The sequence below is a fragment of the Lynx rufus genome, unplaced genomic scaffold, assembly GCF_022079265.1.
Source record: "Lynx rufus isolate CCGP_SWC_20201006 ecotype Redwood Valley unplaced genomic scaffold, mLynRuf1.p SCAF_18, whole genome shotgun sequence".
NCBI classification, from domain to species: Eukaryota; Metazoa; Chordata; class Mammalia; order Carnivora; family Felidae; genus Lynx; species Lynx rufus.
In genome coordinates, this window is record NW_025814832.1 from 1,819,810 (window position 1) to 1,843,789 (window position 23,980).

Below are 23,980 nucleotides of genomic sequence, written 5' to 3' on the forward strand. Positions count from 1 at the left end.
GTGGCCTCTTGGCACCTCATCCTGGCCCTGTGAATCCCTCCCCCCCCCCCCCCCCCCCCCCCCGCCCCTCTCTGCTTCCACGAGGCTTTGCTGTGATTTGTGCTGCTGTCGGGCGGGGTCGGGTTTCCTGAGCAGTTGCAAACATCCCACCTGAAACATAACAGGCTCTTCCTCTGGCCACAGCTATTGTTTCCCTCGGCATTATGGCCACAGTCTTGCTCTGTAGCCAGCAATGACATGTGTTCTGAAAATAGCTTGGCTCCCCTGTCCCCTTCCCGCCCACCCACCCTCCTGAAGATGCAGTCACTCCTTTGTGGTGGCCCCAGGAGTTTCACTCTAAATATAGCTGCGGCCCATTCACACTGCCACCCAGCTGGGGGAGGGTGGTGCTGTGGAACAATGGGGCACACACAGAGCCCCCCACACCTGTATGGAAGCTAGCGGAAGGCAGACACTCAGCCCTGGCTCCTAGCTGTCGGAGGCAGGGTGGGAGCCACTGCACTACCAGGCCAGGGGCACGTTCACGCCAAGGCAGGAAAGCACATCAGCCTGCAGAGCCGGGCAGCCACCCACCCTACTCGAGCCATTCCAGAGCCCGCTCCAGCTTCTCCACAAGCCGTGGCGCTGGGTCTCCAGTTTGCTGCAGCCACTCTCGCCTCCCTGGCTCCTGCAGCGTCCACAAGGTCCCGACCTCCTACAGAATGAACCCATGGGCTGTTGACTGGAGCAGCACCCTTAGGCTAGTACTGCTTGGAGCAAGCCCAGAGGTGTCATGCTCACCCTGCCACTCCCTCTCCGTCAGGAAAAGGCACACCTCCTGGGCATTCTCCGAACGGGAGTTATCGGGTAAAATTCAAGTCGGATTAGCCATAAGATGCCCTCCAGCTCTGAGATTCTGTGATTGAGCTCATCAAGCGAGCGAGGTATTGTTGAAGAAACTATAGGAAAAGAAAACCATTCTCTTTGAGCTCTTTACAGTCTAGTTTGAAAATGAAATCAGTCCTCATAAAACTATAAGAAGCAGCAAGCAACTCATCCTGATCATAACTTTTTTGGGTGGTTTTTGGTTTTTGTTTTGGTTTTTTTGTTTGGTTTTTGTTTGGTTTTTGTTTTTTCTGATTGTAACTTTTGAAAAGAAAGCAGGCACACGTTAAGTTCTGTGGCACTGACTGAACATCCAGAGAAGGGATCCTAAACGGAGACTTCCCCATGAGCACCCACCCTACATGACGATGTTTGTCATGCCAGGGGTTTACCAGCCCCTGGTGCTGCCTGCTCTCTTTCGATAGCAAATGCAATATCTGCTCCCTTTGGTTTCTGTGGCTCGAGAAGGAACTGCCTGCCTGCACTGTCAGTGGTTATCTCACCAACTATTCCTATTTTTTATTTCATTTCCATTTTTCCATTTTTCATTTTTAAAAAAGCTTTCTATGTCATTAAAGAAAAAAAAGACAATAAGAGTACCATGAGTCTTATCATCTTATCACAGAAGTTAACAACCCTGTCTCTCTCCCCTCCCCAGATAGTTACCCTCCTGGATAATCTAAGAGGTGAAAAATGGAGCTGGTCAGGAGGAAGGGAAACTGACACTTGTGAGGTTATTAATTCATGTATCAGGCATTTTCCTAGATACTTTCACATACAAAATGAGCACAGAAATTTGCTGTGGCACAGAACTTCTTGTTTCTGGTGAAGACATTGCTCTGGCCACAGAGGCCCAGGGATAAATGATTCCATCACCCAGTAGAGGGACAGGAGCAGCCACACTCCCTGTGGAGTCCTAAGCGGAAGGAAGACTTAAGAGGGCCTTCTCTCAATGTGGCTCTGCTTCGTGACTTGGGTTCTTCAAGTTCCACAGCTCCTGTGTGAGCTAATTGCAATACCTTTTATTTGTAATTCTCAGTGTCCCAATTTTCAGTGGGTCAGCATCCCCAAAACATCCCCACAGTCTAGAAGGAACTTAACCTATAAAGAGCCCTTCTCCCAAGCCTGTTAGCTTCCTCATTAGATGTTACTGTGGATTATCTCTTTCCCAGTTCCCCACTGCCTTGCTCAAGGATGCTCTCATACCTCAGAGAAAGTTGGGTACTTAGCACCCTCCAGAAACAGAATTGAGTTCTTTTTTTCCTTCCACACTTGATGACAACTCGGTTCCTACTACCACTGGTGTGATTCAAAGTGTCCGTGCTTTCCTTGGGTTCCCAGTTCATTATCCAAGGACCATCGTGGCCCAACCTTAGCTGCAACGAGAAGGGTTCCTGTGGACCTCTCCTTCCGGGTCAGCACACTTGACTCCAGGCCAGGGCCAGTCTGTCTGAATCACAGCATTCCAGTTGAGCCCCCCCCTCACCCCCACCAGAGGCTTCTGCAGCTTTTTACTCATACAAACAAAAATAAATCTCACTACCGGCCTCTGAACTCCACAGCAGCTTGCTTCCCCCGTCTCCCCAAGCGTCCCATGGCTATGAGTGGGGACTTGGCACTCTCCCCACCGACATCACTTTTTCACTCCCTGCGCATCCTGTGTCCTTCTCTCACCGTGCGACCCAGAGATCGGAATGGGACGTGACGGCCGGCACAGGCGCCGTGCACAGCTGCCAGGAATCTGACGGGTAAAATCTGGAAAAGTTAGGAGGGCAAATGCTAAACACACACACACATACACACACACACACAGCACCACTCAGAGAGGGCCGGAAACACAGACACCCGCAGAAGAGGGCCTGCAGACTCCCGGTCCCTCTTCCGTCTGCCATTCTTTTGAAAGGTACTGGGCCAGTCTCATGACCCAGGTATGACACCCCCCAGAGGCCCACAGGTACCCCAGGAGAAGGGGGAGCAGCTTCATTTAACCTCCTGAGACTCCGTGAGGGCATGTGGGGAACAGGAAGCAGTTGTGTGGTGACTCACTAGGCAGAGCCAGGTTAAGGGAAGTTGTCTGCGGGCGTCCCTGGGACCGGATGATGGCAGCACAGCTCCAACCACCCTCATACAGCTTGACCCCACCCCACCCCTGGGGAACCAACAAGGTTGCCACCTCCCTGAGAGCCCGCACGGCCTTTGTTCACCTTTCTGGCCCTGAGCCAGAGGTCTGAGAACTCAGACAGTTAGAGCTTCCCTGTACCCTGCTCCTAGGTGTTTCTTCCGTCCTGTCATCAGAACACACAAGCAGGCTGTTAGCCCTCGGCCTCCCTTGGTCACCTGGCTTAAAAAGGCCAGCTTTCTAAAGGTGGGATGGTTCAGGGTCTCAGGAGCTCATTATTGTTCACTCAGGGTGAGGAATGGCAGCCAGGTCCTCTTCTTTAGAGTCAGAGCAGAGCTGGCCTATCATTTCTGCAGGCAGGAAAACTAAGATGTGAAGAGTCTCGGTGGGGCGGTGGCAGAGATCTAGTGCTCAGGTCCCTGAGCCCCTGTCCTCTTCCCAGCCAGATCTCTGTTCTGTTCCTTCTCCCCCAGAAACACAGAAATTTGGGGGCTTGTGATACCAGGAAGAATGTTCCTGGCAGTGGAAAAGCTGGATAGAGAACAGCAAGATCTGGGGAAATGAACAGCTGGAATGCCGCCGCTCCCCATGAGGAGGAAGAGTAGAGCCCCTGTTCTTCTTCTTTCTTTAATTTTTTTTTTTTTTTAACATTTATTCAGTTTTGAGAGAGCACAAGCGGGGAAGGGGCAGAGAGGGAGACACAGAATCCGAAGCAGGCCCCAGGGTCTGAGCTGTCAGCACAGAGCCCGATGTGGGCCTCAAACTCACAAACTGCGAGATCATGACCTGAGCCGAAGTAGAATACCCAACCAACTGAACCACCCAGGCGCCCCCATTAGAGTGCCTGTTCTTACAGAACACCCGAGCCGCTAAATAGTGGCCTATGTTAATTCGATATGAAGAAAAAATAAATTTTTTAAAAAATGCCACAAGGGGAGTTTAGTGGACTGGGTATCATCGTGCAATTGGTCACCCCACAGGGAGGGACTGCCACCCGAATCCCCTGAGAAGATGGCCGGCAGCGGGGGTGCTTTCCCCTGCTGAGGCGACAGCAGCAGGATGACTTCGTCAGACTGGGCCTCTCAGCTGCGTTTCTCATGCCTGCCTGTGGCCTGTGGCCTGTGCCTTCCACCAGCTGTGGTGGCAGTGGCAGCAACGACTTACTCATAGGAAGAGGTCCCCAGTAGGTCACAGAGAAGCCACCCCCAGCATTCAGAGGCATGCCCTTTCAGTTTTACTGTCGTTGCCAGTGAAACCTGAGCGCCTTCCTCCCTGACTGTTAGCGGCCGGGGCCAGCACTGTGGGACCCGTCTCGGTTGGCACGCACACCAGTCCCCCTGCTCTGAGCCTGTGTCTGTGTCCTTGCTGGTTGGTGTGTGGCAGAAGATCAGGAGAGGGCGGGACAGGGCTGGGACCTGCTGGCCTGGTCCCTGCCAGATTTGTGTCGGTGCCCTCCTGCTGTGCACCCAGGGAGCACACCGTCTGGGCAGATGCCAGCAAATCATTTTGCTTCTTGGCCATGGTCCCCACAAGAGGAAGCAGCACAATAGTGACCATGTTCTGTAGTGACAGACCCAGGGCCTATCTCAGAGGGCCGCTGCCACTCGGGGCTGTGTCAGACTTGAGAAAGTCGGGCTTTCACAGATGTGCGTGGAGCGTCCCTGAAAGATGTGAACGTCCATCAGACAGACAAGCCTCCAGGCCATGTGGTCTTCGAGGGGTGGTGCCCAGACCACTGGTGCTGAGTGAGTTGGTTTTTTAGCGGCGCACAGGAGATGCTTTGGCTTTTTATTGTGCAAGTATAGCTTGCACTAGTAAGCTTAAGAAGAGGCTAAGCCAAAAATAGTTGCCTTAAAGTCAGTTTCATGAAAAAACACCAAGTAAATAATCATACAGGTTGTGCAGAGCAGCGGCAAAGGAGCACAGGTAGAACACAGGACTGATGTTGAGGAAACACTGCTGCTGGGCGGAGGGCGGCTGATCTCATCAGCCTGGGTGTTGCTCTCTGTGAGCATGTGAGTTGGGTCCAAATCCATCACACCGTATGGACTCCTGCTGCTGTGGGCATTAATAATTCGTTGTCAGCATCACTGTTTTTATATTGCCTTTGAGCGTAACCTTTGTTTTCTGGCCATCCAGTGAAGTAAACTGAAATAACAAATGCACTCTATATAAAGTGTTCGCGCTGAGCAGTACCCCTCTATATGCTGCCTAGGTAATGTGTGTGAAACCACTTTCCTATCCAGGGAAGCTGACTCCCCCTTGGTGATTTTTAGCCCAGGGTCTGTCTTTCAGAAACCTGTAACTTTTAATACCATCGGGGCTTTCTCTGGCCGAGGCAGGGTTTTAGTCACACGCTGTTCCTCAGGCCATCTAGTCTGTGTTGATTGTTATTGCAGTACTTTGCCCAGTCCTTGGGCCCGTCCCTCAGGCCTGACAGGGACTGGCTGTCCCTCTGGAGCGGGGAGAGTTTCAGGAGGCAGGATGCTGACACACTGTGTAGTCAGGGCCCTGGCTCGTCCACCCACTTGCCTACTCACTCTGGCTCACTCACCGTTCTGTGTCCCTGTAGGCTGTCCTGGAGGACCAGAGTCAGATGAGGCAGATGGAGCTCGAGATCAGACCCTTGTTCCTTGTACCAGACACCAACGGCTTCATTGACCACCTGGCCAGTCTGGCACGGCTGCTGGAGAGCAGGAAGTACATCCTGGTGGTGCCCCTCATCGGTGAGTCAGGCCTGAGCAACCCTGCACGTGCGCAGCAGGCCCCTCTACACACATGCCCCACGGCCCGGGGGGCTACACAGGCAAGGGAGCCCCGCGGCATGCGTATGACAGGATTTGCAGGGAAGTAGGGTGTGCGTGGGGCAAGGAAAATTGTTTAATAATCAGAGCGGTTCAAATTATTATGGCTGATCCATGGCTTAAACTGCTTGAGCAAATGGACTCCTGTGTCCCAGCAACCAGAGGCTGCATGAGCCCAGCCCTTGTTTTTATCCTTATAAAGCTTGCAGTAAAACAGCAAAGCTGGTTCCCGTTATTGGTAAACACTCAGCCCTGGCAGATAACGGCAGTGCTGCTGGGTGGTCTGGCAGGGAGGCTGGGAGGATTTTGAAGTGGTTAGATGCCTTTGGTCTGATTGTCTTGTAGCTTTTCATGATCATTCTGTTGGTTCGAGGTAGCATTCTTCTGGCCGGTGTCACCCTAAGGCCAGGCTGATGGAAACCCTCCAGAGCAAGCCCTTGGCTCATGCCTGTGGATTCCTGCCACTTGGGCCCTTACCGCTGTCTGGTCACTGGTGCTGGTGCAGGGTCAGCATCTCAGGACCCAGCTAGCTTGCTTCCACCCTCAGGCCAGAAGAGCCCAGCTGGGCTGTCTCCAAGGGACTGTCTAGGCACTGTCTTAGTTCTTGGAGCTCTATGGTGGGTCAGCCTGAGGATGGGCTGTGGGCTCTGGGCGCCTGGTATCCCTGATAGAGCTCATATAGCTGATGGCCATCCTGTGGAGGGAGAGGGCCTGGAAGGTGACTGGCTTTTCAGTGTCCCCTTCTCAGCAGCTGCTGGGAGCCAGTTCGGGATCCTTGTCCTCTGGAAAAGCTGCCAGACTGGCAGTCTGCCTGCCAAGCCACCTCTGACATCCATGCCAAGATGTTCCATTGGGCCTCCCCTCCTAGTCCCAAGTGTCTTAGTGCCAGATGAGGGTGGAAACAAAGGGCAGGAAACATCCGCCCCTGCAGAGGCTATAGAACCCTGGGGGGTTGTGGGAAACACGTTAGCACCACCTGAGAATGTTGGCACTGAAGCAGCCCTCGTCCCGCCTCCACCCTCCCTGTCTTCCTTCCCCCTCCCCATGTGGCCTGGCCAGAACCTCTAAAACCCAGGCCTTTAGACCTAAGGGAAGGCTTTCTGTTCTTCAAAAGTAGAGCAGCAAGACCATCAAGTTTTTCCAGCTTTCCCTCTTTCCTCACAGCGTCCTGGGGTGGGGCGGCTATCAGGATAACATGTCTTCGTGCTTTCCTATCCAGGAGAGTTTTAGGGGGAAGAAAGTGAGTAAGTGGTCATTTGTTTTGCTAATGGTCAGGAAAGGGTATAAACTGACAGAGGTTGCTGACATCTCAGGAGCCCCCCTAAGACTTGGAAGGAGCCTCAGACACCATCCGAGGCTAGCAGGGGTTTTGGTCACCTGCACCATCTGTGCCCCTACGGTGTGCTCAGGCTCCTTGTCCCTGAGGGATCTCACGGAAGGCAGAGCTTCAAGACCTTGGCCTTGAGGAGCTTGTGGTTCAGTAGGGAAAGCCAGATATGGTAGGGAGGGAGCAAATACATGAGAAAACCCATAGGAGAGGGACACATGTAGAATAAATTGATGGCCCCCGTTGTTGCTGGGAAATGACAGCGCCACTACAGCAGTGAGGGCCAACCTCTTTGAACCTTCTTCAGCTGGGCAGGGCCCTCGAATCTCAGGAGCTGTAAAGAGCACTCCTGTTCAGTGAGGCTCCCTCAGTGGATTCCCGCCCTGTGTCCAGAGCACAAAGGGTTAAGCAGACAGCTTTCCCTGCTTGTTTCTTGTGCTCTTTAACCTGCTCCTGCTCCTTAGGCCTGACCCTAGCATCAAGAAGCCCCGCCTGGTGCAGAAGCACAAACAAGCTTCCCCTTTGAAGCCTGTTTAGTTTGGAAGCAGGAAAGGAGATTTTGGGATGGAATACCAGTTTTTCGTGTTTGATGTTCTGTTTGCCGTACCATACACCCGTCCACCACCACTTCCCAGCCTCAACCATACATTGTGTGGACATGTAGCAGCCTCAAGTTGCTGAAAGCGTGGGCATTGTGTGTGTGTGTGTGTGTGTGTGTGTGTGTGTGTGCATTCCCACATGGGCCCTTTCCAGAAAGTGTCTCTGAATACCCAGACAGTGAGTGCCAGGCTCACCATGGAACAGCATGCTCATGCCGACTCCCCGAGCCATGAATCATTGCACTGAGGAGAGGCCTCAGACCCCAAACTCTCCCGGAGCCCCCAAGGAGTGCATATTTCCCACTTGACCTCAGGCTTTTGGCTGGAATTTTGGAAAGAATCTTCACCAGAAAATGAAGCCGTGTCCCAGACACATAGGCAGGCAGACACATACACACACACACGCATACACACACACAAACACGTGCAGTATCAGCGGAGTGTCTGTGCCAAGGGCATGGTTTGAGGGAATACCACGGCCCCTGCAAGTAAGGCCGTGACTGTTGCTTCCCACTTGGTGACCTGCCTTGCGCTGTGCCAAGGGATAGTGTGTAGAACTCTGCCCCTTGTGAACTTCTGTGGTTGGGGGTCCAGGTTGATGAGGGGGCTGCCTCTTGTCCTGTAGCAGCTACCCTTGCCTCTCTTGAGAAACTCTTTCAATTTGATCCTATAACTAAGGAATGTGATGGAGGGGCCAGGTTTCTTCTTCTGAATACAGCAGCTCCAGAAAATCCGTGTAAGTTCCTTCTTGGAGGAGGGCGGGGCCCGGGGGAAGGCACAGAAAGATAGAACTCTGTGTAAAGTCTGGGACACTTCTTGCCTCCCAAGTTCTCCTAAGCATCATTGGAAGACTCCTTTGGGCAAGATGGATTCTGTGGTCTGGGAAGGGGCTGGCTGGGAGTGAGCCTAGGGAGCTGATAAACTTGTGGAACTATGTCTCATCAGTGATCAATGAGCTGGACGGCCTGGCCAAGGGGCAGGAGACAGACCACCGGGCTGGGGGCTATGCCCGTGTGGTGCAGGAAAAGGCCCGGAAGTCCATTGAGTTCCTCGAGCGGCGATTTGAGAGTCGGGACTCTTGTCTGCGGGCCCTGACCAGCCGTGGCAATGAACTGGAATCCATCGCCTTCCGCAGCGAGGACATTACTGGCCAACTGGTAAGACCTGTGGCAGAAAGGGAGAGCCCACAGTCTACCTCAGAACAGGGTCTCCGGGAAGTCAGGCAGCTCAGGCAGCCTAGGCAGCTGAGGGGGGCAGCCACCATTGAGGCCCAGGAGGGGCAGTTCTGTGTCCCCTAGATCACTCTTGGCACAGTTGGACCCAACCAAGCAGGGCCTGACGTGTATGGGAGGGACTCCGGGATGTGATCCTCCCCAGGAACCCCAGAGGCAAAAAGTATACCTGTGCCGCCTCCGAATGGCGCCCCCTCCTGCCCAATGGCCCTTCTCACACTTTCTTCCTCCAGGGTAACAACGATGACCTGATCCTCTCCTGCTGCCTCCACTACTGCAAAGACAAGGCTAAGGACTTCATGCCCACCAACAAAGGTACAGCTTTGCCTCTGCCTCAGGATCATCCACCCCCATGCCCTACCATCCTCAGCCCTAGGAAAGGGTTCCTCCACCACCAACTCTGGCCTGGGAAGTTTGATAAATCAGAGGTCAGGTTTGATGCAAGCCTGAGGCCAGACTCTGGAAATCCAACTTCCCTGTCACAGCTTCCCCCACTCCCCGGTGGACCCTGGGCCAACTAGGGGTGGACCTAGCCCAGGAAGCAAGGCTCTAGGCAGGGAGCTTTCCCACTCGGCATGGATCCATTTCCTTTCTTGGGTCCTCAGTGAGTTCTCTGACAGCAAGAATGTCTTTATGATTCAGTGTAGCTTATTCTGGCCATGGTCTCCTGAGCCCAGCCCTCTGCAGCTCTGAGAGGACAGCCCCCAGTGGTCCCTGGGGCCCACCTCCCTTTTCTTGGCCGTGTTCACACTCTCAGTTCATCCCTGAATGTTTGCCCTCTGTCAGGCCGGTGACAGAGGTACTTCCCTAGTGAGTAGTGGGCCTTCTCTTCCTGTCTCGGTGTCCTATGCCATCACACTTTGGGGGCAGGTGACAGCTTGAGGACTGAGCCCTCAGCCCAATTTTCAAGACCTCTTTGGTGACTGGAGTCCTGTCTTTGGCCCAAAGACCCACCTTGGGATGCTTTTCCAGGGGCTTGAGCACCTCATTCTCAACCCAGAATGCTTTCCTGCATGGCCCCTCGGAGTCAGCAAGGCTCAGGTGTTTTCTGCTCCTGGCTTCCAGGGGTCTGATGTTTCCTCCTAGGATGTCCTAGCTCCGTGTCGTCTACAGACTTGGTCATTCTTACCACTTGGTCTCTGTCTATGTATAGGTAACTACATCCTGTCCTTTTCCTTTAGCCGTTGTTTGCTCATCTCCCTTCCCTGCTCAGTTTCCTACCCTGGCTTCCAGACTAGTCGGGGCACTGTCTTCTCCCCTGCTGCTTCTACCCGAGTCTCTGCACCAGGGGCTGGGAATGAACCCACAGGTGCTGTTCAGAGGGGTCCTGCCATGTGGCTTGTACATTCTGGCCCTCAGAGCCAGACCTGGAGCAGTGAAGTGATAAAAAGGAGTCCTGGCTGAACCAAACAGGGGAGCTTGTGTTCTGCTCCCAGGCAGCTTCCTAGAGGGGCACCTTCTGAGAGAGAGGTAGGCAGGACTGCAGGCCTTGTTGGGAAGTGTAGTTCAGATACTGCTGCGGCCCCACCCAGCCTCAGAGCTGTTTCTTTCTCAGCAGAGACAAATTTTGGCTTTCACCCTACTAGTCTCTCCACCCCCCACACACACTTCACCCTAAACAGCCTACAGGAACCCATTGCCATCCTGGGGACCGCCCCTATCAGAATTACATCAGCAACGGCTAGTGTAATCAAACCCCATTTGTCAGTGTGAATTCTTAGCAGATTAACTTGTCAGATTCACAGAGAAACCGTCACTAAATGTTTATGTGTAAACGATGTTGAATTTTAAAATCATGTGGATTATGGCGGATGGGGCCTGACAAGATGACAGTCTCTGGTTTCTAACAAAGTGAAGTTACCAGTGTCAAAACAGAGGATGTTTATTGTTAAAAATGTCTGAAAGTATCCACAGAAACCCCTGCAGACCCCTGCCAGCAACGCAGGGCCTTAGTCAACTGACCTAAGGTCTGGGACTCTCTTGGTCCGAGCCCCAGGGCAGGAGCGGTGGGGCTGCCTTGAGCAGCCAGCTGGGAACCCCACATTAGCACAGGCCAGCACCACCACGCCAGAGGGCCCAGGCCCAGGCAGTTGAGCTCCAGCTCCAGGCCTCCCCTCTGCTCAGGCGGCCATCCTCTCCCCATCTGCCCACCGCAGCCCCTCACCTCCCACCCCTCCTCCTTCCACCTCTCCCCTCTGCTCCCCACCCCTCCTCCTTCCACCTCTCCCCTCTGCTCACCAGCGTCCTCAGCCTCTCCCTCCCTCTTCCCCCAAACTCCTCCCAGGCTGACGGCCAGTTCTCAGCCTCCCTGCCTGGAGCTGGCAAGCCTGAAACCGTTCAGGTCTGACCTGGACATTTGCGATTGCCCAGCCCCGCCAGCCCCCCGCAGTCAGCAAGCCCCGCAGGACATTTCCTGTGCCTCACTGTCTGCCGGACCTCCGTCAGGAAATACCCAGCCTGGGACTGAGGGGTGGGCCTGCCACCAAGCGGCCTGCCCAGGGGTGGGGATGTCACTTGTGTGGGTACTTGGCCCTGGTTGAATCTCCCCAGTACATTAAGAGGTTAGGAAATTAGGGGAAGAGAGGTAGTGGAAGACATCTTGCTAAGAGGTCATCTAAAAAGAACAAAGGCTGCCTGTGCTGATATAGAAAGAGCTTTAAAATATGTAAAATTTGAATAAAGTAAATATGGCTAGTATGATTATAATGTAGGAAAAAAGCTTATGTAACAAGTATACGTACTCACATGTGCATAAAGAAATCCGAAAGCACGCACAGATCGAGCCCTCAGGAGCAAGACAGAGACACATGAAGGGAGACAGCTGGATGGATGACTGTGACTTTTCCTTTCCTTTGTCCTCTTCTCTACTGTTCAAGGTTCTCACCATTTACGTGGATTACTTTCATGTAATGGAGGAAATCATTGGACTCTAGTTCAGGGCCACCTTGGCCGCGGCTCTGCCAGGGACCCTGGCCCTCCTTTCCTTAGAGCTCCCCTAAACTAACCCCTCTTCTCACATCTGGGAGCCTGGATACACTGTGGATTCCATCTTGAGCTTTCTACCTCTTAATACGTAAAGCATTGGCCCGCTAGCCTTGGAGGGAGAGGATGTGCAAAAAGAGAGTAATAATTGTGAGTCCAGGACCAGCCATACAGTCAGAAGGAGTAGAAGGAAAGGGACTCCTTCTACCCCTTCAGTTCAGCATCCTGGGAGAAGGGTCTGTGGAGGCCAGTGGCTCAGGCAGATCTCTAGGCAGGAGGCAACACAGCCCTGTGCTGGAGGCGGGGGTCTGAAGCACAAGGCCAGCGCTGGCCCAGCATGGTCCTCTCTAAGCCGATAGGGGAGGGGTACCCTCAGCCGATTGCGTGAGGGAAAGACTTACAGAAGGGCCAGGAAATGACCGTCCCTGACCCCTACGGGACCACATCCCCCCGCCCCCGACCCCAACCTCCAGAGAGAGGAGAGGCAGCCTGTGCCTCTGCCTCCTGCCCTCATTGAAGTCCTTCTGCTCTCTCCTGCCTACAGAGGAGCCAATCCGGCTACTGCGGGAGGTGGTGCTGTTGACGGATGACCGCAACCTGCGTGTGAAGGCACTGACGAGGAATGTGCCTGTGCGGGACATCCCGGCCTTCCTCACGTGGGCCCAGGTGGGCTGAGAGGGCCGCATCGGGGTCTCCCCCCGGAACCATTCCTGAGAGGCCACCAGGCGCCCAGTGTAGCAACGAAGATGCCCACGTGCCTGAGCCACCAATCCACCCAGACAATAAACCATCCTCTTCCAACCCACGCCGTGGCCGTGCTGTGGGGGAGCTGCTCCTCACAGAGCCCCTCCTGAGGGTCGGGCGGAAGCTGCTGGGACCCTCCTGGGCTGCCAAGATTTAGCAGGGAGGTGGCTGGCTGCAGTGACAGCAGGTGGGTGAGCCAGATAGGCCACCCATGGTCTCAGCCTTTCTCCCTCCCCCTGTCTAGTTCAAGGGCTGGGGGAAGGCCTTCTCAGCACAGGGACTCAGACACTTTCTCAGCTGGAGATAGGGTAGGGGTTGCATTTCCATCAGGTGCAGGCGAAATGATGGGTCCCTTCAATCTTCAGAACCCCTGTCCTGAATGTGTCCCAAGAGGCTTTGGTCATGCCATGAAGAGAGTGCCCAGGGTGTGTGTCTCTTCTCGGAGGCCTGGATTCCCCTAGGGACCCAGGTTGGGTTCTGGACACTAGATCCCAAACAGCAGCCCTAGGCCCCACCTTTCCTACCCCCTACCCCCAAACACACATCCATCCTGCTGCTCTTCCTGTCCTTATCCATCTGAGTCCGTTACACTTTGCCACTCGTTTCCCCTTGGATGGTCATGGGTCTAGAGGGAGGGGACATATGGTCTCAGGCTCATGCTTCCTGGGTGGCCTTTGCCTGCTCCTCTCCCTCATTGGCCTTCCTTTTGTTCTAGTTCCCATTTCATGAAGTTTCTTCAGACTTTTCTCAGTCCCTCCCCCCCCCCCCCCCGTTCTCCCTCTCTCTCCCTCTTTCTCTCTCTCGCTCTCTGTCTCTCCTGAATCCTCCCCTTGCCCCCCTTCCCTTTCTGGTGATGCCTCTCACCTCCCTGATCCCCTCAAATTCTTCACCTCAGGTCCTTGCCATGGGGGTTCCCACTCTGAATCTTCCTCCTCTGGTACCTCCTCTGATACCTCTTCCTTCTCTGTGGCAGGACCCTAATAAAGTGTTCCTGCCCAAACCTTTCTCAGGCCCCTGCGCTCTGAGAAACTTCCAGGCTCCTGCAGCACCGCCTGAGGGTAGGATGGGCCAGTGCCTGAGAGGGGCATTGCCAAGCCTGGAGTTTTCACCCTTTCTAGCTTTGCCCTAGAAGAACTTGACACAGGGGCCTTTTGGCCTTTGAGGTTTTTGTTGCCTCTTAAGCTGGCACCTGTGTCCAAAGCCTCACTCGAGAGGCTTCCTACTGGGAATGGGTTCTCCCAAGCCAGGGACAGGGATGAGAGGAACTTGGAGGAAGACAGGGCCTTGAGGAGGAGCCAGGAGTAAATTTTGATGGGACCAGAGGGGGAATCCCCCAAAGCTCCCTGTCTGGACTGTACAGCCTGGCCAGAGGATGGGAATGAAGCTGTACCCTCCCTGAGGCCCCAAGATTATACCTGAATAAGGGGGTACTGTGCAGGAGAGCCACCAGTGGTTCAGGGGGATGAGTGCCCCAGAGCCTCAGAAGACGGACTCTTTGGGGTACAGGGTCCCGGCCTCTCCTTTGAGATCCTCTCCCCTGGATGAAGGCCAATGACTGGGTGGGTGGGAGACCTGTCTCTCCTTTCTGCCCCATTTGCAGCACTGGTTTTGTTTCCCTTAATAAATTTTTAGTTATGAACATGCCTGACCTCTTGCCCATCTGTCTCTGGGATCGGGGAGGGAAGAAGGCGCAAGTTTCTCTCTGCACCTGTATGAGAGGGTGTGTCTGGCCCCTCCACCCACCCAGGTCCTTGTGCAGGGCAGAAGAGAGGAGCGGGGTCCAGGGTCCTTGGTTACTGCTTTATTGCTGTTTGGTTCGAGTATAGAAAATGGAAGCGGCTCTGGAAGAGCCTGTGTACAAGGTAGGAAATATACAAACTGGGGAGGAGGGAGCTAAAGAGACCACGTTCCAGCCCAGCCCAGCCTGGGCTCGAGGTGGGGGGCCGCCCGGGGCGCATGCAATAAATATGGTCCGGGGCCCCAGGGGAGGGCGGAGGACACCGCGGGAGTGGGAGACCGGTAGGCCAGGGCTGTCTCAGCCCTCGGACTCCAGAGGGAGGGAAGGGTTGGCCCTGGGGCTAGTGCCACTTGTGCAAAATGAGGAACTTCACATTATCAGTCCCGGGGCGGGCGGGAGCGGGGGGGCGGAGGGGGGGCCCTCCGGCCGGCTCAGTCCCCTCCCCACTCCCCAACTCTGCCCGACGCTCCGACCCCAGCAGGGAGATTCACAGTGAGAATGGGTGTGGTCGCAAGGGCCGGAGGTAGGGCTGGGAGCGCCCCATCAGTGACACCCCTCCCTCCAAGAGCAGCGCGGAGCCAGGGGAGGGGGCCAACGAACCACAGGAAGAGGCGGAGAAGGGCCGGGGGTCTCCTTTGGTCAAAGCTGATATCAAAAATATAAATCTCCCTTCCCCCATCCCACCCCCGTCCCGGGGTTTCACCCCCCACCCCAACCCCCGGGCTAAGGCACAAAGCAGTGAGGCCAGGTGGGGCCGCCGCCACCGCGGCGACGCTGCCGCTGCTACTACAGTTGTCCGGCGCGGTGTGCCTGCTCGCGGCTGCCGCCGCCGCTCCCTGGGGCCACGGGCCGGGGCCACGCGGCGGCGGCAAGTCGGGCCGGCATGAGGCGCTCTAGGTCGGGGAAAAACGGTCGATGGTCCGGCCGTCGGGTCCGGCGGCCAGGTGCGCTCCCTGGCTCAGCACCTCGGCCGCCTTGTCGGGGCTGAGGCCCAGCTCCGCGGTGAACTTAGCCAGCGGGTAGAGGCTCTCCAGCGCCACCTTGGGGTCGTGCAGGAAGTGCGTGGTCTGCGCCAGCAGCTCGGCCGCGGCTGCCTTGTCCTGCTGCTTCAGGCTCAGCTGTTCGGCCGTGAGGCGGGCCACAGCAAAGACGCCCTCGGGAAAGTCGAGCTTGCCCTTGCCGTCGGGGCCGGGGACGCCGGGTAGCCCCCCCAGACCCGCCAGCGCCCCGGCTGCGCCTGCCGCGCCACCCACGGCGTGCATTTTCATGTGGCTGATGAGGTTGCGTTGCTGTGCGAACTTGCCGCCGCACACCTGGCACTCGTAGGGCTTCTCGCCCGAGTGGATGCGCATGTGCTCTGTCAGGCGGTACTGGCGCGTGAAGCGCATGCCGCACGCGTCGCACGCGAAGGGTTTGAGGCCCAGGTGGCTGCGCATGTGGCGCGTCATGGTCCCGCGCTGCGTGAACTTCTTCCCGCAGATAGTGCACGGATAGGGCCGGGTCAGCCAGTGCGTCTTCTCGTGCTGTCGCAGCGTGGCCGGGTCCTTGTAGCTCTTGTCGCACGACGCGCAGCGGTAAGGCCGCAGCAGCTCGCCCAGGCCGCCCGGAGCCCCAGCGACCTTGTCCCCACTGCCTCCAAAAGGGGGCCCCAAGCCGGCGGCCCCCGCCGCTACCTCAGCCGCCTCGGCCCTGCCGTACAGCGCTTCCTCCTCCTCCACGTGAGCTTCCACGTGCGCATTCAGCTGCTCCGAGCTGGGGAAGCCCTTGCCGCACGGAATGCACACGTACAGGTTGTCACCGAAGCTCTCAGGCTCGCCATAGGCCAGGTGCGGGCATGGGTAGCCCTCGAGGTGGCCGCCGGGCGGGCTGGGGTCCTCGCTGCTGCCCGTCTCCTCGCTGCTGCTCTTGTAGTCGTCGCCGTCGCCGCCCGCGCCTGGCCCGTCCAAGCTGCCCTGGTAGCGCGGCGGCGCCAGGCCCAGTGGGGGTACCCCGGGCGAAGCGGCCGGGTCCCCGCCGCGCTCCTCGCAGCGCTCGCTGGGGGAGCCGCGCTCCCGGCCCAGCTCGTCGCCGTAGCTGCCCAGGCCTGGCTCGTGCTTCATCCAGCGATAGAGAAGGCTGGGTCCGTCGGGGCGGCCCGGGGGCTCGGGTCCCGGGCTGCCGCCGCCGCCACGGAACGGGTCCGGAGGCGGTACAGCCTCCTCCAGCTTCTGGAAGGGCAGCGGCGGCAGCGGTGGCAGGGCGAGCGGTGGCTCTTTGTAGGCTGCGGGGCCGGCGCTGGGAGGACTGTCTGGGCGCGGGGGCAGTTCGCGCTCGCCCGGCGGCCGCTCTGGAGGCGCGGAGCCCGGCGGGCTTTTCTTGGACAGGTCCAGGCCGCAGAGCGGGGAGCAGCGGCGCTCCGGAGCGCAGAGCGCCGAGGCCGGGCCGGGGCCCGAGGCGTACAGCTCTGCGCAGTGCGTGTTCACTGCGGCCTCGGGGCCCGAAGACGGCTCGGCGGCGGGTGGCGGCGGAGGCCCGGCTGGGGACGAGTAGCAGGCCTGGATGACGGGCGTGGCGGCCCGAAGGCCACGGCCCGGCCTCCCGTAGGGTGCATAACCGCCGCCGCCGCCCCCGCCGCCCCGCAGGTGGCAGTACTTGCCGTGGCGCTTGAGGCGCTTTTTGCACAACGCCACGAGGTCGGGGATCTGCAGGTAGCTGGCGGCGGCCAGCACGGCGCCCAGGCTCGGCTCAGCCCCCGGGGCCACGGCCGCTGCCGCCGCTGCCTCTGCGCCATCAGCCAGGCGGCCGGTGTAGATGAAGTCCAGCACCAGACGGAACACCGCCGGGCTCACCATGTCATGGTCCAGGTTGAGCAGGTTGTCATGCACCACCAGGGACTTGAGGTAGGCGCTGCTGGCCGCCAGCACGTTCTTGTGCGCGCGGAAGAGGGCGTTCTGCACCACGATGATCACATCGCACAAGAAGCCCTTGGTGCGCTGGTTGTTGAGCTGCAGCAGCAGCTGCCTCGAGTGGCCCGGCGCCTCCATCGTGTCCAGCATCGTCTGCCCAGCACACTCTCCTGCAGGGACACACAGCAGCCGGGTCAGAGCCTCACGGAGCCCCCGCTGCCTGTATCCAGCTGGGCACTTCTCCCCCACCCCCCACCCCCCACCAACTTCCCCTTCCCCTTCCCCTCAGCTAGGCAGGGGCATCGAGCACCGCGGCCTGGGCACTAGCAGAGGATCCGCGGCCTCCTAGTGTGGAAGCCTGGGCCGGTGGCCTGGACCAGAAGAAGGCGTAGGAGAGTGGCTGGTGGAGAGGGGGCCAGACTGGCCTGCACGCCCAGGCCCGGAGGCCACCGGGCCCAGGGGCTGGGTCCTGGGGACTTCCGAGGAGAAAACTGTTTGGGGGAAGTGACCCCTTCGGAGACAGTTACCCGATTTGAGGAAAATGTCCGCTTCAGGAAAAGTCATTCAGGGCCGAGAAGTTTGCCCAACTGGGATATTAGGGAGCCGAGTAAAAAGCGCCTCCCGCCTCGGGAGAAGTTGCCCCAGCTGGGGGAAGTGATCCAGTGGAGGGGAGCGCGGTGCCCGCCGTGGCGCCGCCCTGCCTGGGGGCTGTCAGGCCCTCAGTTGGGGCCGGGGCGCGGCCGCGGCGCGGGGAGCGGAGGCAGAGGCTGCCGTGGCGGGCAGAGCACGAAGGCCGGCCCCGGCGCGGGGAGGGCGTTATATCGGGGCAGGAGGCTGAGGCAGGAAGCAGGTGGGGGGGAGGGGGGAGCCACGCAGCTCCCAGGGGAGGGAGGGGGCAGCGCCCCGGGCGGGCACGGCGCACAGCCGGCTGCGGCCCTGACCCCGGCCTGCGCCCCACCCGCGTCCCGGCCCCGGCCTCGGCCTCAGCTCTGCATTCGCGGGCCCGCGCCTCCCTCCCCAGCTCCCTTCGGCCCCTTCTCCGCGGGAACTCCGCCGCCCCAAACTTGGGGAAAAGTTTCCTAACTTCAGACAGGCCGGGAGAAGCGCGCCAGCCCCAGTCCCTCGACTCTCAGCTTTTCCTCTCGGCCCCCAATTTCGGCAGCCAGGCGGCCCTGGGGCCTGGGCCGAGCCCTGAACTCCCCTGCCCGCTCGTTCGTCTGCCCACCCTGTTCCCCGCCTGGCCCGCAGGGCCTCGCGGCCCGTTACCTGCGGCCGCTGCCCGACCCGGCTTCCCTCCCCGTGGCGGTGGCAGCTCCTAGCCGGCGCCCCACCCGCCCCGCTGCCAGGCGCCGAGCTGTGCCAGGGCAGCGCCCCTGCCAGCCCCGCCCGCCAGCTCCCCTTCCCTTCCCTTCGCCTCTCCAGCCCATGTGCGGGCAGAGTCGGGCCCGGGCCGCTGACCCCGCCGTGAACCCGGCGCAGAGCAGCAGCCCGGCGGTCCTGAGTCCTCTAAGGGCGACACCCGGAGTCCTGAACGCCAGCCGCGTTGGGGCGCCCGCGCCGGAGGATGCGCCCGAGGCGGCCAGCGCGTGAGGACCGGGCTGTCCGGGTCCCCTGTCCCTCCCGGTCCCGAGTCTGAGGACCCACCTGGGGGGCATGTCGGAAGCCCCGGGCCCGGCTGCCGGCGGATCCAGGGGGGACGTGGCTGCGCTGCGCTGCCCTCCGCCCGCCGGGCCCCCGGTCGGTCTGTCCTGATGGTCCGTCCTCCCCGCGTCCTGGTAGCGTCTCAGCCCCGCCGCGCTTTCCGCACACTCTTATCTGGAGCGGCCCGGGCCAGCTCGCGCTGCTGCAGCTATGGCGCCACCTCGCGGCCGTGCGAGGCTCTGCACGACACAGCCGCCACCTCCCTCCCGTGCACCTGGGTTGCGAAGCTGTACCGGGGAATGAGGTCTACTCGCAGGTTCACCCCCCATATGTGCCCACGTGAGAACCCAGGCTCCAGAACTTAGAGCCCCCACAAACTCTGGGGTTTTGAGCTAAACGCTCCCATGTACATTGCCTCGGCTTGGAGAAGTCCTGCCCACATGGAGGGGACACTGGTGACAGTAGATGGGGGGGGGAGGGCGCGGTTATAGAAGTCCTAAGACAAAAGAAGGTAGACAAGATCTTCGGAGGTTCTCCTGACACATTCCTGGATGGGACTGTCCATTTATACCCACCCCACCCCCCAACACACCCACCTTCACTCAGCCACATGAGTTAGGTACACACAGACAGAATAAACCTATTTGCACCCAGACCCTCTCCAGGCACTGACACCTGCGGGCACGCATGTTGGCACAAACACACACCAGCCCCCTTCTTAAGTTCAAGTCCTGGCTCTCTGGGATACTCAGGAGGCCGTCACATAGGGCCCTCCACGAGCCCGGGCAGAGCTAATCAGTCCCCCCTGAACTTGTAGGTTTCTGGAGAGACCCCAGGATATCCGACTGGGAATAGCTGGACAGCGCCTCTTGGTGGTCCCGCAGAATCGACCCCAGCCCCTAGATTCCCCGTGTGAGCCATTTTGAGGGACCTGCTTGCACTTGTCTCCAACACACTAACCCCAAACGTGACAGTAGGGCCGGCAACCGGGGATCCCCGGGCAAAGTTCTGCACCCCACCGAGAAGGCCCGGTTCTTGAGGTGATGCCCCTTCTGGGAGGGAAGAGATCCCGCACTGGCGCGTGGGCACTCGCACGGCTACTCCGGAAGTGGCCCCGCGTGGCCCCGCCGCCGCACCGGGCCTGTAAGTGAGTGCCAGGTCTCCACGGCCCCTGCTACGCCTCCTCCCCGCACCTTCTGACCCCTGCCCACACGTGGGGGGTGGGGGGGTGGGTAGTGGGTCCCGGAGAACGCCTGCAGCTTCTGATTGGCTGCGCCTCTCTCAGCTGTCGCGAGCGAGAGGCTGGGACGCAGAGTTACCATAGTAACCGATGAGGTTCGCCCAGATCGCGTCTCTCTAAGGCCTTGGAGAGCTTAGCAACCGCCTAGGGCCGCTGGGCGGGTGGGTGCCGCGCTTGCCGCCCCTCGCGCGGTCCTCCACCCCCACGCCCCCGCCAGAGGTAGTAGCTGAGTCACTCACTGAGGGGCCGCTGGCGCGGCCACTCGCGGTCCCTGACAGACACTAAGGTCTCGGGCGCCCCCCAGAGGCTCTCTTTCCTTCGCTGCCATCTTCACGGCCTCGGGGCCATGGTCCCCGCCGGTCCTAAAGACTCCCGCTGCGTTCTGACTCTGCCCTCACCCTGTTTCTACTCCGTGTTCTGGATTCATTTTATTCCAGTCCTCTCCTCCATCTCCCCACGGTCCCCTCGCTAGGGTTGCTGTGAGCTTCCAAGAATGAAAACGGTAGGTTCCGGAGCTGCCGCCTCTAGGGGAGATGGCCCCCAACATGTTGGCCGAGGGATGGATGTGTTCTGCACTGAGGTGGGGGGAAAAATAAAAAGGTGTATGGAGTGCTGGAGAAAGGCAGAAAGGCTCCTCAGAAAACCACTCTTTAAAGATGGGCTTTGATGGATGAATAGGAGTTCTCCCCCCAGGTAGAAAGGCAGTCCTGGAGAAGAGAACCACAGGGACAAAGGTTGGAGGCAAAAAAAAAAAGGGGGGGGGGGCGGGGTGGGCGGGGATTCCAGGAGGCTAGATTCCAAAGATTGTGCAGGACCTCTCCTGTAATCTTGAGGGGACCAGACCCTAGCCCCAAAAGGAGCCCCTCAGCCCAGTGTCTCTTTTGTGCAGTGTCCATTGTGCCCACTGTCTTTGATTTTCTTCAACACTCTCCAGGGATCCCCACTCCCTAAGTCAACTCATGGGCTCCATCCCTACCCTCAAGCTGTCCTTACATCTGTATGGGAGGATCTTACAGCCCTGCCACTAGCTTTGCTGTCTTCCTGTGGCCTTCACTCTTCTTCAGTCTTTGACCTTTCCCTCCCTCCCTAGTTTTTACCTACCCTACTAGCCTGGCACTGCTCCCCCAGCCCCCAATCCATCTCCTCCCTCTGAACACATTCACCCTCCAACATTTAGAACTTCCCTCAACTGATGGAGCCAGGATCATACATTTCCCTGTTCTTGTTCAGGGGAATTCTGCCCCACATGGCATAGGCCCTTCCTGTCAACTCATACCTCCAGAAACTCTAACTCCTCCGGGAAGTGGTCTTGCCCCTCCACCCTCTGGAGACCTCTCTCTGCCCTCCAAGCTGCTGAGCCCTTGGTCTCCCTCACTCATTATAACCCTCATATGAGCTCTGCCAGTGCCCACAAACGGGTCCTAAATGGGGTCTGCTCGGGGCCAGGCTCTGAAACTGACACCTCCAACCTGCCTTCCTCCCCTCCATTTGCTGAGGCTTCCTCTTCCACTCACCCCCTTCTGCCACCTTTCCCACAGATCCCCCACGGAGGAACCCCTTGCTCAATTTCTGGGGGGTCCAAGCCACTTTCCTCAACTTTTGTGGGATCTCCAGCTCCCGACTGGTACCTGGACAACCCCCCCGCACCCCCAATAGGCCTTCCTTTCTAGGCCCAGACTCCTCCTAAAAGCTTCTGAAAGCCCTGGGCTCCTCCACTCTTCTTCCCTCATCTCCCCGACGCCACAGTTCTACATGCTGCCTTAGCCCCTCCTCGGATGTAGCTTCCTCTCCTGTACCTCCTGCCCCAAGGTGACGGCACTGCAGTGGCCATGCGGGGTATAACGCCGCCGAGGGTCATCTTGCGACGCCACAGAGCCGTCGGGTTCAGGAACTGAGGAGTGGGAATGGGGGCTACCCGGAAGGCAGGGCGCTAGGTGGGATTGCACCTCCAGGTGTCCCTGAGTGAATAAAGGAGTAACGGACCGTGCGCCCTCCCTGCACCATCCTCCAGCCGGCCCCCAGCCCGCAGTTCCGGAAAGTTAACCCTTTGTAGGCTGGCACAGGGGCCCGGGCGCCCCCTCCCTGTTCCTGCTTCCGTGCGCCTTCCTCCCCCTCCCAGCTCCCCGTCGCCTTGGTCCCCCCCCAACCCCCCGCCTTGCCACTATAAATAGCCCCTCTTCCCGTTTCCTAAATTCCCTGCTGACGTCTGCAGCGCGTCAGTGTGTAGGAGCCGCGGCCGCATGAATGAGCCGCCGCACGAGTACTACGCGCGCCTATAAAAGCGGCGGCGCCAGCCCGGCTGCAGGAGGCGAGCGGGAGCGGGCGCGACGCGGCCCGACAGGTAAGTGGGACTGACCGGCCGACGGGCTACCGATGGACCGATGTACGGACACGGACGGGAGGGCAATGAGGAGACCGGCAGGCGGCAGGTTGGAGGCCCCCTACGGGGTGGGGTTGGGAGCAGGGTGGGGGACGAGGATCCCCACGCAGCTGGTGGAGCCGGCCGGAGGCGTACCCAGAACCCCGTGCAGCAACCTGCCCGCGCCCGGATGAAGACGCAGCCACTTCGGAGGAGCATCGAAGAGAGGACGGACCCCAGAGTCCCCGCGACATTTCCTGGGGCTCCTGCGCCATCCTCCCAAGAAAGTGGGGCGAAGGTGCTGACGCCCCAGGCGAGGCGCCCCCTCCTCCCCCTCCCCGCAGCGCGGTGACTCAGCCTTGCTGCCCCCGGCCGGCTGAGCCGGGCCGCCGGCAAAAGACAGACGCCCACCTTCCCGCCGACCCAGCCACGGCTCTCTCGGGACCCCCACCCCGCATCCAGCCGGGCACCCCCTCCCCGTCCCATCCCGTCGGGCTAGTCCCTTAGCGCCCCCGAATTCCCGCCTCTGCGCGAGGAGCTGTCCTCTCAGGACCAGGCGGGGGCGGGGCCTCAGACGGACTGCCCCGCCCCACCCCCACTGACCCCTCCCCCGCCGCCGGAAGTGCCTCTCCGCAGGGACATATTTGACGTCACAGGGCTTTGACGTCAAGGGCCGCGTGCCTGTCTGCAAGCGCTGGGCCGAGAAAGGCGGGAGACGCGGGGGAGGAAGAGCAGCAGCGCCCCCAGCTGAGGGCGACGGAGGCACCCCCGCCCGGGCAGCGCGCCGGCACCTTGGCTCTAGACTGCTTACTGCCCGGGCCGCCCTCAGTAACAGTCTCCAGTCACGGCCACCGACGCCTGGCCCCGCCCCAGGACCGCGGACCCGGCCACCTGCCGCGCCCCCGGCCCCTCTGTCCCCCAGGGTCCCTCAGTTCTGCGCGCGCTGCCCGCGCCGCCGCTGTCCGCGGTGCTGATCCAGCGCAGGCGCTACGATCCTGCCGTCAGGTCCCTGGTCACCAGAGGCTGCGAGGGCCGGCCGGCTTACACGCACATCGCACAGCCCCCGAGCCAGGTCCCCGTCGCGCGCGCTACCCCCGCTCCCCCCTTCCCCAAAATTCTCTGCCCTGACGACTGCCTAACGGGAGCTGCCGCGGTGCCGTCAGCAGCGCGCGCCCCGCCCCCGCGTCTCCAGGGCAACCGTGGCTTTCGATTGTTACTGTGGGAACCGGAGGTAACAGTCTACAGCCATGGTCGCCCCGCAGCACGCCCACGCGCCGCACCGCGCTGGGATCTGCCAGCCCCGGAGCGGGGAGACCAGGAGGAGCAGGAGGAAGCGGGGGCGGCAAGTCAAGATCGGATGTATCTGCCTGGGCGGAGGGAGGTGCGGTTCGGCGGGGCGGGCTACCGCAGGGTCTGACTGCTTGCGCATCTACCAAGGCAGAGAAG

General features: G+C 59.3%; 2 protein-coding genes across 5 annotated transcripts in view; one reads left to right on the top strand and one right to left on the bottom strand.

The window, feature by feature from the left end:
- SMG6 (SMG6 nonsense mediated mRNA decay factor) overlaps positions 1–14,310 on the top strand; it is a 229,102-nt gene extending 214,792 nt beyond the window's left edge. For all 3 annotated transcript variants that reach the window (XM_047080613.1, XM_047080612.1, XM_047080616.1), the window contains 4 exons: positions 5,556–5,709; positions 8,659–8,870; positions 9,179–9,260; positions 12,472–14,310. In XM_047080613.1, the coding sequence (XP_046936569.1) occupies positions 5,556–5,709; positions 8,659–8,870; positions 9,179–9,260; positions 12,472–12,602 (579 nt within the window). In that variant the 3' untranslated portion in view covers positions 12,603–14,310. The remainder of the gene's footprint in view (positions 1–5,555; positions 5,710–8,658; positions 8,871–9,178; positions 9,261–12,471) is intronic.
- An 825-nt stretch (positions 14,311–15,135) lies between these two features.
- HIC1 (HIC ZBTB transcriptional repressor 1) lies at positions 15,136–19,075 on the bottom strand. Of its 2 annotated transcripts, none has more exons than XM_047080536.1 (2): positions 18,939–19,075; positions 15,136–17,464 (listed from the first exon to the last, which is right to left on the bottom strand). In XM_047080536.1, the coding sequence occupies exon 2, from the start codon at positions 17,442–17,444 to the stop codon at positions 15,303–15,305; it is 2,142 nt and encodes a 713-aa protein (XP_046936492.1). In that variant the 5' UTR covers positions 17,445–17,464; positions 18,939–19,075; the 3' UTR covers positions 15,136–15,302. The 2 variants fall into 2 exon arrangements, with proteins under 2 accessions (XP_046936492.1, XP_046936491.1); XM_047080535.1 differs by lacking the exon at positions 18,939–19,075 and adding an exon at positions 17,822–17,911.
- Positions 19,076–23,980: the final 4,905 nt, after the last annotated feature.